This window comes from Mus caroli, unplaced genomic scaffold (assembly GCF_978045245.1).
Source record: "Mus caroli unplaced genomic scaffold, Mus_caroli_1 scaffold_11, whole genome shotgun sequence".
Taxonomy (NCBI): Eukaryota; Metazoa; Chordata; class Mammalia; order Rodentia; family Muridae; genus Mus; species Mus caroli.
This window is the reverse complement of record NW_028227266.1, coordinates 28,457,343-28,474,573: the sequence shown is the minus strand read 5'-3', so window position 1 is coordinate 28,474,573 and position 17,231 is coordinate 28,457,343. Positions and strand designations below refer to the sequence as shown.

Sequence of the window (17,231 nt, the reverse complement as noted above, 5' to 3'; positions counted from 1 at the left end):
TGAGTTTGAGAAGCTATAACACAGGGGCAGTCTAAGGCAAACAGAGAATGCGATTCTCTTCAGGCTGCACAGCCTTTCTTACTCAGACAGCACCGTCAGTCCAGCCCTGGAGGGACATACATTTTCAATCGATGCTGGAATTCTGAATTTGCCTCAAGCCATTGAATGCTCTCTCCCTTTTCAAGAGGAGCCCGGATACTCGGTCACAAATCAGAGACAAGTAACCAAGCCAAACATAGTTCAGACTCATCGCACCCCTCCCACTCTGGCTATGTGCTGACCTGGTTTAGGTAATTGAAATTTCCACAGTTCTCAAGTAATGCAGACTGACTTTGTAGTAATATTTATAAGATAAATAAATTTTAGTGCATTTGATTAAGGAGCTGCCTTGAAAACTTATTCAAAGAAAAACAAAACAAAGTTCTTTGTTACATGGGGCTTAGCTGTGGAGCTGAGTACTGCCCCAACCAGACATGAGGGTGGTGCAAAGCCACAAACTTGCTCACTCAGGAGAATGAAGTCAGTGTGCCACGTGGGCATGAAAAGCCGCAGAAAGAAACAATGAACTGGAAGGGAAACACAGAAGCCTGAGCAGGCAGGACAGAAGGACGATTCAGGGTGCGGCATCCCACCCCGAGCTGGAGTCAGCTCTTCCAAGGCACTCAAAGTTATAACCTTCAGAATAAAGCCAGCCTAGAAAGGCTGTAGAGTGCACCTGTGTAGCAGTGCCTGAAAACCTGTGAGTATCCGTACACATCCCATGAAATAGACAAAGCAACTCAGTGCAGAGAGCCGACCTAGGCCAACTCACTGTAGCTACTAAGATCCCCAGTGTGGGCCTGGCTGCCCACTCACTCGACCCTGGGAAGGTAACTAACCTCTTCTGGGTTTCAGGTTCCTTATCAGTAAAAACAAAAAACAAAACAAGGGTCGGGACCTCCCTCCTAGGGTTGCTGGGAAGACAGAGAGAGATGATGCGATAGCATATGGGATGGAAAACTGACCACACTTGCACATATTCTCCCAGCACAGTCCAGTGCCTGAACTTACACAAGTCATGGGGGTCAAAAGGCCGGGGTGGGTCAGGCTGCCAGTCCTCCACATCCGTGTCTTCAGCATCCTCTTCCTCCTCTTCCTCTGTATCCTCATCCTCATCTTCTTCTTCTTCCTCTTCCTCTTTTGCATCTAGTCTGGCAATGGGGTTCTGCAGAGTCGCCAGAGGGTCGGAACCATGCACACTCTCAATGGAAGGCAGCACCTGATTATGTACAGGTATGAGGCTTGGACAGAAACTTACAGGACAAAGCAAGCAGGCATCTCTTTTAAGCACACTAGGACCCACATGCATGCACAACAAATACACTCTTGACAGATATATTTTTTATACTAGTTTCTTTTAAGGCTCTGGAAAGAACAGCTTTTATCCATTGGCAACTTTATCCACAAGTCTAACTTCCTTCCAGATGTCTAATGCCCTTGGCTTTTAAGCGCTATTCTCCCTCTCGCCTTCTGCCTCATATCTGAGCAGACTGAGACAATGCTGACACACACCAGTACGAGGTTCAAATCTAGCTCCATTCCTTGCTCGCACAGGACATTTCATGTTGGCCTACAGGACCTGCCCTCCCTCCTGAGAGGCTTCAGGTGCACCAGAAGCATCTTCCATCGACTCGAGCCGGGGCTGCCTGTGAAACAGTCAGTCTCTTTGTGTTTGTTTGCTTGTTTTTGGTTTATTGGTTTTTGTTTGTTGTTTTCCAGACAGGGTTTCTCTGTGTAGCCCTGGCTGTCCTGGAACTCACTCTGTAGACCAGGCTGGCCTCGAACTCAGAAATCCACCTGCCTCTGCCTCCCAAGTACTGGGATTAAAGGCGTGCGCCACCACGCCCGGCTCTTGTCAGTCTTTTTATCTGGATTAAATCTGGGGGAAAGGAACCTACGGCTTTTTCAATTACTTTGCTTTTCTAGTAACTCATGCTTGTGTGACGTGTACACATGTAAGTGCATGAGTTGGTACACTTGCCTCTCCGTGCATATATGCAAGTCAGATATCAACATTGGATTGATGCTTTTTTATCACTCTCCATTTTTTAAAATCATTATGGCATCTGTCCATGAATGCAGGTGCCCACAGCGGCTGAGGTGCTGGATCCCTTGGAGCTGGAGTTATAAGGAGTTGGGAGGCACCTGATATGAGCGCCGGGATTTGAACTTGGGCCCTCTAGCAGAGTAGTACATGCTCTTAACCACTGAGCCATCTCTCTTGCTGCATTCTATATTTTGATGCAAGGTCTATTGCTGACCTTGAGCTCATTAATTCAGCTACACCAGCTAGCTAACAGGCCCCTGGTATCTGCTTGTGTCTGACCCTGTAGCACTGGGGTTACAGGCAGGCACACAGCACCATGCCTGTTTTTATGTGGGTTCTAAGAACCCACACTCCTGTTCCCATGCTTGTACAACAAGCATTTTTTCCCACTGAGCCTCTCCCCAGCCCAGCTTGTTATTTTTCAGACAGAATTACTATGTTGCCTAGACAAGCTTTCCAAGCTCCTAGACTCAAGTGACCACCCCCACCCTCCCCACTCCCACCCCCTGCCCCTGCCTCCAGTATCTGGGACTACTCATTCCCCTTAGTGCTTTGCTTTGTTTCATTTTGTCTTCAGTGCTGGGAAGAGAATGCAGAGCTTTCTGCATACGAGGCAAATGTTCTAGCACTAAGTACATCCCCACTTCACTTTTCAAACTAAATACAGGGTATATACAATACATGGTTAGAACAACTTCATAGCTGATAGCTCTCCTTTGAAACACTCTGAAAGGCTTAAGTGTTTTGGATAGAATGAAAGAAGTGAATATTCCCTGTGCTTAAGTCAGTGTTACAAAGAAGCAAACATTTAGGTGACATACAAGATTAATGTTGTTCATCACATGCAGAAATAAGTAGCACCCTGCAAAATGACTGGCACATGCTATACAAGACCCTAAGTTCCTCTTGGCCAGCATCCTCTCTTCTGACCGTATTAAACCCATGTCCTTCTTAGTCATTTAACCATTTACTTGTCCATATGCTGGTTTCCTCTGCTAGGATGCTATTCCCTTGTCTCCCTTCAAAATGCAACCATGTTCCTCAGCAAGCTACATCTGACACCCTGACCCTCCCGTGTTCTGAATATCTACTGCAACTGGAAACACAGTCTGCTCGTCCAACAGCTCTGGGCCTCAATTCCTCCCCAGGTAGCCAGAACATTTGAGAAGAGGCTATCACATCTGCCTATACTGAGGTTCAGTAGAAAAGACTCATGTTTCTGTCAGGTGATACAAAAATTCAAAAACTCAAAAATTCCTAATTTATTCTATCATTTTTCATACAGCCAAACTTCCAGCTCCTTGGTCATCTTGCCTGCTTATTCCCTAGTGAGTTACACATGTCTATGAATGTGGCATCAGACCACACCAGCACATGACAGCCACCTTTCTACTGCCAACTTAGTAGACTAAATCACTTAGTAAGCTTAGACTCACCGATGCCCAGCCATTTCCCACTCATCTTCCCCCCTGACTTTTTAAGTAAGTCTGGCTATGTAGTTCAGGCTGCCCTTTAACTTGTGAGCCTCTTGTCACTGCCTCCTGAAATCTGGAATCATGGGCATATACCACTGTCTTATTTAGGGTTGTATTGCGGTTAACAAACACCATGACCAAGGCAACTCTTGTAGACTTAACTCTTATAACTCTTACATTTAACTGGGGCTGGCTTACAGGTTCAGAGGTTCAGTCCATTATTATCAAGGCAGGAGCATGGCATTGTCTAGGTAGGCATGGTGCAGGAGGAGCTAAGAGTTCTGCATCTTCATTGGAAGGAGAAGACTGTCTTCCAGGCAACAAGGACGGAGGGTCTTAAAGCTCACACCTACAGTGACACACCTACTCCAAAAAGACCACACCTACTCCAAAAAGGCCACACATCCTAATAGTGACACTCTCTGGGCCAAATATATGCAAACCATCACAGCCACCAAACCTAGCAACTCTTTTTTTAAGAGCCCCACATAGCCAGGCATGTTTATACATGACTTTAATTCCAGTACTCAGGAGTCAGAGACTGGCAGAATTCTGTGAGTTGAAGAACAGCCTGCTCTATACAATGATAATGGACAGCCAGGGATATAGAGAAAGACCTTGTCTCAAACAACAAAGAGCCATCAGAACGGCCTTGAACTTATGATTCTTGACACTACTTCCCAAGTGGCTGGGATAACAGGCATGCAGGTGCATGTTTGGCCTGTGTTTGCTTGAACTTGCACTCGTTTAACCTAGACTTTTACACAACATGCTATGTCTGAACCTCGGGGCCTTTCAGAATGTTTTCTTTTAAATGGTGGGGGGTTGGGGGAGTAGGAAAATACTCTGCCTCAGCCTGGACACAGACGAGACGCCTCCTGAAGGTGGGGAGAGAAGGCGGGGAGTTCTGGCAATGCAAACTCCTCAGGCTCCTCAGCACATCCTGCAGGGAGGAAGCAGCTTCCTCCCCACTTATCACCTTGAGTTTATTACCCCACCTTCTCTAAGCCACTTAAACTCAATGCCAGTGTCAGCGATGGATGAATGTTATCTCCACCAAAGCACCACATACACACACCTCGGTTCCTCAGAGCCTATCTCTGTGCAGAGCCCACCCACAAGATGCACTCCCAACTCTAAAGTTACTCTAAAGCTACAGTGAGACATTTTTTCTCGGTAGATGTGGTTCAGAGAGGTTGCTGCTGGCTTCTTGACCCTGCTGAGAAAGCTGGCATGGGAGCAGTCGTGACAACCTTCCCATGTCCCACACGTCAGCATTAGCTTTGAGGACTGATGCTGGAGCAAAATACTCGAAGCACAACAAGCACTGTGGGAAAAGCAGGGGAAGCATCAAAGAGCGTTTCTGGGTAAGACCTGTCTCTATGTAGACAGCACGGACCTGAACACACAGTGGGATGCTGTGCAACTTGGTTTAATTCAAATTCCCCTGGCATCCACTGAACTCTACATATGTATCTAAGTTCCTTTGAGGTGAGGTACATCTCAGTCCCCAAGCTGCAGACATGAAATTCAAGTTCTGTCACTACTTGGCTTTCCCACTATGTCACAATAGCCCCTGTGGAATTCAGTCTATTCAAGGAAGGCAGCAGCGGATGTAAACACCCCTTTCTTTGCCCCTCCTTGAATACTAGGCAACAGGCTAATACATTCACTCCTGGTGATGGCCAGGCAGTGGTAGGTGACCCGTATGTGCCTGGTTTACATAGAAGAAAAGAATTTGAAAGGAAGCTACTAGTCCTATACATTGCGCTCTGTACAATCACAGTGAAAGGAAAGAATTTGCTAAGCATGCTGTACACTTTCTTCTTCCCATGTAATGCTGCCCCGAGATTAATTCCAAAACTATACAATGCATTGCAGGACACGATTCATCTGAGAAGTGAAACCGGAGATGACACTGGGCAGCAGCGAGTAAGACAGAGTGGTCTGTGGCTCCTACTGGGCCCAATTATTAAGAAAGCATATTTTCCTCTCTGTGTGTGGGAAGTCACACACGCTAAGTTTTGGAAATAAAAAGGAATGAGTGCTTCCATGTCTGTGCACCACTGCTACCTCTCTTAAAGACAAAGGAAGGAACAGACAAAAAGAGCTTCAAACGGTCTTTGCACCAGTAAGAACAAAAAAGAGGCCTTTCAGCTAAGGCAGAAAGAAAGAGAAAGGCAGAGACTCAGACAGACAGGCAGACAGACAGAATTGGAGATGCAGCTCTGCAGTACTGTGTACTTTGCATGTACAGGGCCCTGAACTTGACCCCAGCATGAAGAACAGGAAGACCAAGCCCAAGCAAGGCGCTAAGCCAAACCTATAGTCACACTGTTTTATAACACCAGGGTTCACAGAGCTATCTAAGTACAATTTTCCTTTCATACAAAACATGAAAGGACCAGATTGTTTTGGGAGATTGGAGATGAAGAGCCCTTTGAGGTATAAATGGAAACAAAACCATCGATTAAAGCCTGCCTGAATAATAAAACAACAAAATGCATTTGTCCATCAGATTGTCAAGATCTGAGAGGAATGGAAGCACGGCAGTGGCAGGGTGGGAACAGGCATCTGCATATAGGTGACAGGGATATAAATGTCTTCAATAGCCAGAAGCAATCTACAAAGAACAGTCAAAATGGTTTTCTTAAACAAGACATGGTGGTTCACACCTAATCCCAGCCAATAGAGGCTCAGAGCCAGCTTAGGCTGCAATGCTAAACAACTACCTCAACAAAACAAAACAAACAAAAAGACCAAAAAACCAAAAACCTGTTTTCTTACTCATAAAAAACAAATCTCAAATGCATCAATCAAGCAGAACAATGCAACAAATTCCATATCCTTGCCATTTAGACTCACAGCACTAACTGATCTCCCACCCTCTTTACCTCTCACTAGATTACTGTGAAGCAAAACCTACACTTTATAGACCATCATCTTTAAAGAGTTGTGTGTGTGTGTGTGTTTGTGTGTATATGTGTGTGTATGTACATATTACTCTACAGTGATCTTTATAGTTTACAGATTATCATTTCTAAGAATTTACTGCTTTTAGTTTAATTAAAAATCTTTCAGCTGGGTACGGTGGTGCACGCCTTTAATCCCAGCACTCGGGAGGCAGAGGCAGGTAAATTTCTGAGTTCGAGGCTAGCCTGGTCTACAGAGTGAGTTTCAGGACAGCCAGGACTACACAGAGAAACCCTGTCTGGAAAAAAAAAAAAAAAAAAAAAAAAACAGAAAAACAAAAAACAAAAAAACAAAACAAAAAAATCTTTCACTGTTGCTATTTTTTCCCAACTGTCTCCCTCTTTTTTTACACTTGGTTCAATATAACCAGAATCCAAATGAAAACCATATACAGCCTTTATTACACTGATACATCCAAGTCTCTTAGCTCTCCTCCTCTTCTTTTCCCTTGCCATTATTTGTGAGGAAAGTCAGGGACAAAGCTCAGTAGTAGAATGCTTGTATAAATGAAAACAAAAAAACAACAAAAAAACCCAATATAGCAACAAAATCCAAACAGGTTATCTAGGTGGGATGTGGCTCCACTCATATAATGTTTGCCTCCCATGCATGGAAGACCTGGGCTGGATCCCAAGGAGCAATATAGGAAGTGTGACTGATGCTGCATGCCTGTGATCCCAGTGTATAGGAAGTGAAGGCAGGAAGATTGGAAGTTCAAGCCCAGCAGCTTAAAATACACAAGACCCTGTCTCAAAATCAAAATAAGCAAAAACCCCAAGCTCGAGGCCATTTCCTTTCTCCTGTAGTCCACAGTAGATCTCACCAGGAAGCCTTAGACACCCTTGACTCATCCAGTTTGCCTGCCATGCATCCTGTCAGCTGCAGAGCACTCAACAGACTTGGTCAGGTTCAGGTTTGATTTCCTGGGATGAGCACCACACAATAGGACACATCAGAAAGTATACAACACTAGGAGACGTAGACTGAGCAGCCATCCCTCCTCAGCCACAGGGACTTGCTACCGTCTGCTGTGTCCATCCAAGCCCTCCTCAGCAGTCTCTTTCAGGCTGCTATTGACAGACAGCAACCACCAGAACTACACTTCATAGGGATGAAAAAGATGCTATGATCATTGTCTGGAAAATAAACGTCTCCCTCATGTAACTGTCAGGGAGCCCCCTGCGCATGAAACTCTGGACAGAGGCTTGCCTGCCAGCTTTCAGGGTGGATAATGGTATGAGTGTTCTGTTTGTCTCTCCCTGTCTATGTCTCTCTTCTACATTGCCTTTCTCCTGAAACAAAGCCTAGCCATGTAACTCAATCTGGGTCAGAACCTGTGACTTTCCAGCCTCCGCCTCCCAAGTACTAGTGTTATAGAGGCACCAGGTCAATAACAACAACAACAAACCCTTATGATCATTCTTTTATTGGAACTTGAACAAACATTCTACTTAGGTTTGTGTCTGATCTGATGAGTCACTACTATTTTGCTCAGGCTGGTCTTGACCAGATGGACTCAACCAATCTTCCTGTCTCATCAACCTCACTGGTCTATGCTTACCTTTTAAAACTTCTCTAACCATGCACTCTTTCTTAGCAGCCGATTTCAATATACTGACTGCGGTGTGTTAGTATTGTGGTCTGTCTTGCTTGCTTTCCATTAAAGAAGTTAGAGGATGCACATATAAAATCCAAACACTCAAGGTGGCATAAGGGTAGAAGGACACTGCAGGAACACGACAGTCACTATATGACTTCCACATGCCACAAAGGGCTTCTCCTTACCTGTTGAGCTGTGGCATCCTGTTGGACATAAGCTACCTGGGCTGGGTCTGTAAACAGAGTCTAGAGAAAAACAAACATATCAAGAGCTTAGACTACTGACCTCCACAGGGAAAAATGACTCTCCTAAGAGAGTTATAGCTAAGAATTACCTTGACTCATAGCTAGTGATCCTTCATTAACGCAGGAGATAAAGACAGTATGCTTGCACCTGGCTACAGCCTTTCATTCACAAGGCTCCAGAGATCGAAGAAGCAACCATCCTAAAGGGCTAACAGACTTTAGTGTTCTACTCTCCAGCAAAGCCCCTCTTGAGGTTGAATGTCTCAGCTAATTAAAAAGGCATGTCATGCTAACATAAAGACATGCCATGAATGGAGTGTACCATTCAGCCTGAAGTCTACTCACAGAGAGACCTGTTTGTGAGTGGGTGAAAATGGACTGAGAGTAGGAGCACACCAGAATGTTAGGAACTTGGGTTCATACGCTATTAGAATAGGAACATGTGTTTATCATCAAAAAAGTAGGAAGAACACAAATGGAATGTATAGCCCGTGGATTCTTTTTTGGTAAAGCCAGTGGCTACAATAATGACAATGAGGACGCTTAGCCACGATAAACACATAACAACTAGAAAAGCAGACTTTCCTGAAGTTACAGCCAAGACCTGGTCAGTACCTCCGATCCAGAGAGAGTCACCCTGTCAGATCTCTCTGAAAGACTTTCATTTGCTCAAGACTTTCATAAATCTATGGAAATAAAAACTGGTTAAATCTGAATTCCAGAGGGACTGGTGCAAGAAGTTGAGATTCCTTCACTTTGACATTTTAAAAATTATGGAAATTCAGACATTTACTTAACATTATAATAAACTAACACTTACATACAGGCCACTCTTTACACAGACTCTGTATGTATTTCAGTACAGTCAGAGGACGAACACTAAACCCAGGCATTCCCAGTACCATGTGACCATCTGACAGTTTCATCTCTGTAATAGACTGGAAATGTTTTCATGAGGTGAATCTCTTTTTTTTTCTTAGAAGTGATATGAGCTTCTTGATGAAATATTACACAAGGACAATTTTATGACAAGGATCCTACTATAAAAATATGCATTTAAAAAAAATGAGGGGCTGGAGAGATGGCTCAGCAGTTAAGAGCGCAGGCTGAGCCAGGCAGTGGTGGCGCACGCCTTTAATCCCAGCACTTGGGAGGCAGAGGCAGGCGGATTTCTGAGTTCGAGGCCAGCCTGGTCTACAAAGTGAGTTCCAGGACAGTCAGGGCTACACGGAGAAACCCTGTCTCGAAAAACCAAAAAAAAAAAAAAAAAAAAAAAGAGCGCAGGCTGCTCTTTTAGAGGACAAGTCCCAGCACGCACATGGTGGCACATGACCACCTATAATGGGATCTGATGCCCTCTTCTGGTGTGCAGGTATACATGAAGATAGAATGCTCATATACAATAAATAAAACAAATCTTCAAAAAAAAAAGAAAACCCCAAACAAACAACTGAAGCCAGGCATCATGGCACATGTGTGAGTTCAAGGCCAGCTTGGTCTACATAATAGTCAACATAATAGTGAATTCAACTCATCCAGAGCTAAGGAGAAAAACCCTATCTCAAAACAAAAAAGGGTTCAGGGCCAATGCTACAGGCACCTAGCATGCATAAAGGTCTGGGTTAATATGCAACACAAAATGAAGAAATAACAATAGTATATATAATGTGCTGCATACTGACTCTAGCCTCAGCCTTCATTAGTATGTGTGAGCATGGTTTGTGGGACCTGTGTACATGTACTATATGAAACACATGTATACATGTAACACATTAGAAACACTTTGTACACTGTAAAGTGTCAAAAAACATCTGTGGAATATTTGTGTCTTTTTAAAACTCTTTTTTTTTTTTTTTTGGTTTTTCGAGACAGGGTTTCTCTGTGTAGCCCTGGCTGTCCTGGAACTCACTCTGTAGACCAGGCTGGCCTCGAACTCAGAAATCCACCTGCCTCTGCCTCCCGAGTGCTGGGATTAAAGGCGTGCGCCACCTTTTTAAAACTCTTAAGTCACTGGCAAAAACTAAAAGCTATACAGTTTTTGTGAATATACACCATAACTTCTATTATAGTCCTATAATCCAGTAATTTACTAACAAACAGCATAGCTGGTAGTAGGATGCTTTGCTCACACATTTAACTGAAATGATCTCTATGCTTTCAGTGAGCCAGCTTTGATTTAGCTATACACTATGTAATATAATACAGAACAAATGCTTGGTTCTGGATACTCAGTAAAGGTAACAAATTGCCAGCCACCTCAGTAGTCACTGGAGACAAAGGCTAACATGAGACTGGGGTTCTAACTCATTTCTGTATTTGACTTAAATAAATGTACCATCTCTTTCATTGCCAAATTCATTATACACTCCTTGATAGCAAAAAATCTTATCTGAACGTTTACTGAATCACAACATCTAGGACAACAACTGACCCATAGCAAGCATAAGCAATTGGCATAGTAATTAATAAACAAGTCAGAACCAATCCTTCACATGCCTGTGCAGCTTCCACAGGGTGGATGTAGACCAGTGTGTGCTCTGGACCGTCCACTGACGTGTAGGAGGCACCATCTGCTGTATACACCACCTGCTGGGGTGGACGGACTTGATCGTCAGTGTATACAATCTGAGCCACAGTTCCGGCATCCGGAACAAAGTGCACCTGGGGAAAAAGCAGTCAAGTCTACAGCATCTGTCTTTATAAAGCAAAATCAAACTCACAACGGCACACGGCCAACCAAGCACAGCTGACCTCAAACACCCCTAACACAAGGAAAAGAAGCCTTCATCCATGCTGAGCTAGAGCCCAGAAGGCAGGATGCTCCATGCCAGAGAGCTGACTTGAATTCTTTTGCCTTAAAAACACAATGTAAATAGATAACTTGTGGTGATTCACAAAGGGGCAATTAATTGATCCTGGAAAAGCAACTATAGATTCCTGCATGACACCACTCTTACAATACAAAACACACACGGCTTTGTGATGTAGGCCTAAAAGCAATTGCTTTTCATAAAAATTTTCATAAAAATTCTATTTTATAATGACTACTGCTTTCCAGCAGACACATTATAATACGGTCACTTTCACTCCTACATGCTGCTTCATATGTGAAGGGCATACTGCATGGAGCAAATCAGGAAATGTCACTGAATCGATGGACGTGGTACAACTCCTTCTCACCAGCTAAGTAAAGAAGCAGAAACCCTTAATGAAGTACTTTTAAGAGGTTCTGGCCAAGAAGTTCAGCTGTCTACAGGAAAGTATTCATCTGTGTCCTAAGACCTAGAGAACTAAAAGGATTGAGTTGTCTAAAGTCCTCTCTGAGTGGTTGGCAATGAAAGACCAACTCTGTGGAGGCCCCGGCGTGGCATATGCCTCATCCTGGATACGTAAAGTCTTCAGATGGATAACCACAGCACACATCTGGGGCAGAAATAATTGATGTGCTGACATCCTGGGTTGGCATCTTTATTCTTTTCCTGACTTGCTACTGGTCCTAATTGTTTCTACAGCAGTTTTCTCCAGTAGGAAATAATAGATTTCACAGATGACATATAAACTAACTTAATGCCCAGATAGAATGCTAGAGGCCAAGTGTAATTGAGCACCACAGGAATACAACAGGTTTCCTGCTAAGTGACTAGTCTGTCTTCTGTATACTTTCAATTTACACCTGAAGATAAAGCATCCACATGGGGAAATTAGGCTCACAGCACAGTGCCACAGCTTCCATGGCTGTAAGGTAATCTTGTGACTTTCTCATTCATACCAAAGCTTTAAAATGGGGGACAGATGTTTTCCTCAAAAAAAGGAGAAAGCTAAGCTTTTCCACTTGTCTTTTCTCAGTCTGTAGTAAGAATTTGCACAACTATGGAGCAGAAAAGACTGGAAATAAAGAATGCAAGGGGGGTGGGGGGCTGGAGAGATGGCTCAGTGGTTAAGAGCACTGACTGCTCTTCCAGAGGTCCTGAGTTCAATTCCCAGCAACCACATGGTGGCTCACAACCATCTGTAATGGGATCTGATGCCCTCTTCTGGTGTGTTTGAAGACAGCTACAGTGCATTCATACACATTAAATGAATAAATAAATCTTTAAAAAAAAAAAAAAAAGAACACAAGGGGGATCCTGACCACAGATTCCCCACAGGCAGGGCCCCTGATCAAAATACAGAACCTCACAAAAACATTTTCTCCCCACCCCACCCCCTTCTCTCTCTCTCTCAAAGTCTCACCATGTGGCCCCGACTGCTTGGAACTCACTAAGTAGGCCAGGCTGACCTTGAAGTCACAGAGATCAACTGCCCCACTCCTCACCTTTTCTCCTAGTTTTGGATAAACCTAGTATATAAATTAATGAAAGTCGTCATCAGAACAGTTTCCATGAGAAAACCAGTGTTCTCAGTTATTCTGCTGAAAACATCTCTGGAATCACTTTCTCTAAACTTTAGACTGTAGCCTTTAAGTCATATTATATCATCATGATTACTTACTGCAGTGTTGATTATTTCTTAAATAACGTAATATTTGCACATGTAAATCTTTCAAGGTTAACTTTTGATTAACAACTGATTTTGACAAGGTACTATGGTTTTACAATTTAGTGAAAAACTGGATCAAAATCTCCTGTTTATCATACTGTTTAAAACTGAGTTTATGGGCCTAGCTTCCTCCTGTTATCACTTGGAAGTAAGAAACAGGCAGATCTCTAGGAGTTCGAAGCCAGTCTACACCATAGAGAGAGTTCCAGGCTAGATAAGACCGTGTCTTAAAAGAGAAGATAGGTCACTTACTTTATAAACATACCTTAGGTTTCATTACTCATAGAGAACTGAAACCCTTTACTGACTAAGGTAAAAGGAGCCAGCAAAAGAAGCCAGCAAAGGCTTGAGGTTTTCAGGATCAGATAAGAATAGCACAGGTAAGGAGGGTACTAAAGCAGCATCTACCAGCCAAGTGCAGAGGTAAGGCCTATGGAGTAGAGGAGTAGCCAAGTGCTAATGCATTCCTGCTTCTCCAAGCAAGTTCTCACGTCCACTCCCTCCCAGCCACACTCATTATAGAGACAAAGACACTGCTATTTCCTTAGCTGTGTCTACCCAACAATCTACCCAAATGAAAGACTGCTGCCAACAGTGAGCTGGAAGAGGCTGTCCCGTCCTTCACCTGTGCAGTGCTCTGTTCATGGTCTGCAGACGTTGGCCACACATGAGCGCTTTCATCTTTGGGATCCATTCCCTCCTTGTTGGACAGCTCCAGGTCTGGCCCACCTACAGCAGCAGCACAGGACAGAGAGCACTCCTCTGTGCCCTACACCCTGTACACGTGTGCTCATCCAGGGCAGGAAGGTCTCGCAGCACCCTGAGAAAGACAGGAAAGGAACCACGCTTGAAGTGGATAGCTGTTTTAATACATTAGTTTCAACTACAAAGGGGAAAGAAAAGGTTAACATACCTCAGCAAAGGGTAAGAATAATGCATTATATGTGGCAATAATATAATAAAATTCATACCTGCTATATTTTGGACAATTATTAGATGTATGTCTATACATATGTATATATATGGGAACTATACATAGAATGCAAGCCTCATTATAAATATTAAAGGCAATCTTAGTTCTTTTGAGAAAAATTATTTTCCTATGTATTAGCTATATGTAAATAAGAGACTAACGTTCTAATCTGATTGATGTATAGTCCAAATTGACCTCAAATGTTTTTTTTGTTGTTGTTGTTTTGTTTTTTAGAGACATGGCTTTTCTGTGTATCCCTCCCTGGCTTCCTGGAACCGACTCAGTAGACCGACTAGGCTAGTCTCAAACTCAGATAGATCCACCTGCCTTTGCCTCCTGAGTGCTGGGATTAAAGGTGTGTGCCGCTGCCACCACCAGGCTAGTTAGTCCAGGATTTCTCCTAGTAGACATGACCTCGGGAACACTACCATTTCTACTCAAAATGAAGAGCGGAATAATAAAAATGGCAAAACAAGGGATAAACTGCTCATGAAAGAAACTAAATTTCTCAGCTCACAATCAGTCTTCCATTCTTTTGGGTCAGTACAGAGTGAACAGTGAGCAGTGACGTCTATCCAACACCAACACATCAAGTCCGTGCATTCTAAGATAGGACTCTTTTTAATTAGTTATTTATTTTATGTGAGTACACTATAGCTCTCTTCAGGACACACCAGAAGAGGGCATCAGATCCCATCACAGATGGTTGTGAGCCACTATGTGGGTGCTAGGAATTGAACACAGGACTTCTAGAAGAGCAGTCAGCGTTCTTAACCACTAAGCCATCTCTCCAGACTCTTTTTTTTTTTTTTTTAAGATAAGAATGGGAATGGGTGGGTAGGGAAGTGGGGGGAGGGGTATGGGGGACTTTTGGGATAGCATTGGAAATGTAATTGAGGAAAATACGTAATAAAAAAAAAAGATAAGACTCTTTAAAAGATTATTTTTATCTTTTAGGTGGGAAAGGGTTCAAGACAGGGTTTCTCTATGTAGCCCTTGTTATCCTGAAACTTACTCAATCAGACTGACCTCAGAAATATACCTGTTCTCTGCCTCCCACGTGCTGGGATTAAAGGCATGCGCCACCACTGGCTTTCAAAACTTATCTTTAGGGGCTGGAGAGATGGCTTAGTGGTTAAGAGTATTTGCTGACCTTTCAGAGGTCCTAGGTTCAATTCCCAGCACCCATATGGCAGCTTAAGACTGTCTGTAATCCCAAGTTGAGAGGACCCCTGATACCTCAGAAAGACATACATGTAGTCAAAGCACCAATGCACATGAAATGAAAATAAAAACTTTAAAACAACTTGTTTTTAAAAAGATTTACTTACTTGTATGTATGATTATTTACCTATATGTATACTACATGTGTGCCTAGTGCCTGAGGAGGCCAGAAGTGGCCATGATAGTCCTTAAATTGGAGTTACAGATAGTTGTGAGCTGCCATATAGGTGCTGGGAACTGAACACGGTGTCATCTGCTAGAGTAGGGAGTGAGCTTAACCACTAACCCATCTCTCCAGCCTAGGACCACAGCTCTTCTTAAGGTGATGCTCTTCCCTTTGATGAGGAACAGAAAACATGGCATCCCACAATATCACTGGACATTAATCATGCTTGATCCACTTCTAGCCACTCCCACCAAAGTAGACAGGGGAAGGCATCGGTCACACAGGAACGAGTGCTGGCCAGCATCCACCAGAGTCTTCTCTGATATTTGTAAAGATGTGATGAGAGGCATGTCCTATACCACACACACTCCAATCTCTACATCAAAATAAAGCCCAATGAAGGATACTATAATGCCCTGTACCTAACTTGACCGAAGGAACTGTCTGTCATGTGTGAACTGCACAGCAGCCACCTTCATGGAAGCCTGTGAACAGCTTGTTTCTGCCTTCCTCACCCCTGAGCCACACTGCTCCTACCATATTCAGTGGTACCTGAAACCCTGGAAATGGCAAAGTGGCTAGAGTCTTCAAAACCCCCCAAATCCACATAAAAGCCAGGCCCAGGCAGTGGAAGCCTGCCTTCTCAGCATGTGGAAAGTAGACAGGATCCACACTCCAGCCTTCATGATTACACGGCAAGAGGTCCCACTGCACCATCTCTGTGGTCACTTCTCTCTTCTCACCGCAGCCATTTTAGAGTAAATTACAAACACTGCTTCTTTGCCTTGTCTCTTTTAATGGTGTCTTGCTAAATTACGCAGACTAAGGTGGGTGGTGAAGGTGCATGGCTTTGATCCCAGCACTTGAGAGGCAGAGGCAGGTAGAACTCTGTGAGTTCAAGGCCAGGCTGATCCAGGGTTCCAGGACAGCCAGAGCTATTACAGAGAAACCCTTAACCCTTGCCTAGAGGGAAAAAATTGCCCAGGCTAGTCTCAAAATCCTGGGGCCCAAATGGTCCTTTTGTATTGGCCTCATGAAATGGCTCATGTTCTATCATCCACCTTACCTCCACATTCCTAACTAGTTCCTAAAACTGAGAACACTGTCTTAGAGGCATGAGACCATAGTCAAAATCATGCAGGTGAGACTGGAGCAGCAATTCTACTTTGTTCACACACTTCCTGGGATTTCATCAACTGTCAGGACATTTAAGGACATTTTACTGTCCTTAACAGCCAAAAGAACATCGGCTTTCTCCCTGGCTCTGATGCAATCTGGCATCAACCACTGCTTACTGTGTGTGCTCGCTGCGTGTGCTCTCTGTCTACTTCACTCCAACAGCTTCCTATTCCTAGTCTTCCGTTTATCTGATATTTCTCTGAGGTTAGATTCAAGATACAAATGTTTAGCAAAATTATCGCAGAAGATATGCAGTAGTATCCTTCTCATACAAGAATTGGAGAATCTTTTTATACCATCTTTTAATACTAGCCATGGGAATACTTGGACCAGGCAGTTATACTGATGTCCTTGCAAGCTGTACACAACCCCACATGCCTCCTCTTAGTTTAATTTCTAGAAAGGTGTTTTGTACTTGGAGGAGAAGGTGGAACCCAGGACCTCACAGGTGATAAGCAAGCAATTCACACTGATCCCAGCCTGTCTTATTTCTTTCATTTCTTTCTAGTTTAATAAGCATTAAATAAAATTTCCTGAAAATTAAAAGTACAAACAGATACGTGGACAGTCACCCTCCCCAGAGTCTCTTAGTTACTTTTCAGGAACAATTCCTAGAATCAGTTTCTTGTTTTTCTTTCCAAAGACATTTTATTCACATACAAGCAAATACATATACAATATATTTCTATCTCCCCAAGTGCAAACAAATGAATTATTGACTCCTTCAAGGTAACAATTCTGCATGCGCTTTTTGTGTGTGACAACCTATCT

General features: G+C 43.5%; 1 protein-coding gene across 2 annotated transcripts in view; it reads right to left on the bottom strand.

Moving 5' to 3' along the window:
* Positions 1-17,231, bottom strand: part of Prdm10 (PR/SET domain 10) — a 103,347-nt gene that overhangs the window by 55,339 nt on the left and 30,777 nt on the right. For both annotated transcript variants that reach the window (XM_085844503.1, XM_085844502.1), the window contains exons 2-5: positions 13,544-13,738; positions 10,876-11,040; positions 8,320-8,379; positions 1,051-1,258 (exon numbers count right to left, since the gene is read on the bottom strand). In XM_085844503.1, the coding sequence (XP_085700629.1) occupies positions 1,051-1,258; positions 8,320-8,379; positions 10,876-11,040; positions 13,544-13,612 (502 nt within the window). In that variant the 5' untranslated portion in view covers positions 13,613-13,738. The remainder of the gene's footprint in view (positions 1-1,050; positions 1,259-8,319; positions 8,380-10,875; positions 11,041-13,543; positions 13,739-17,231) is intronic.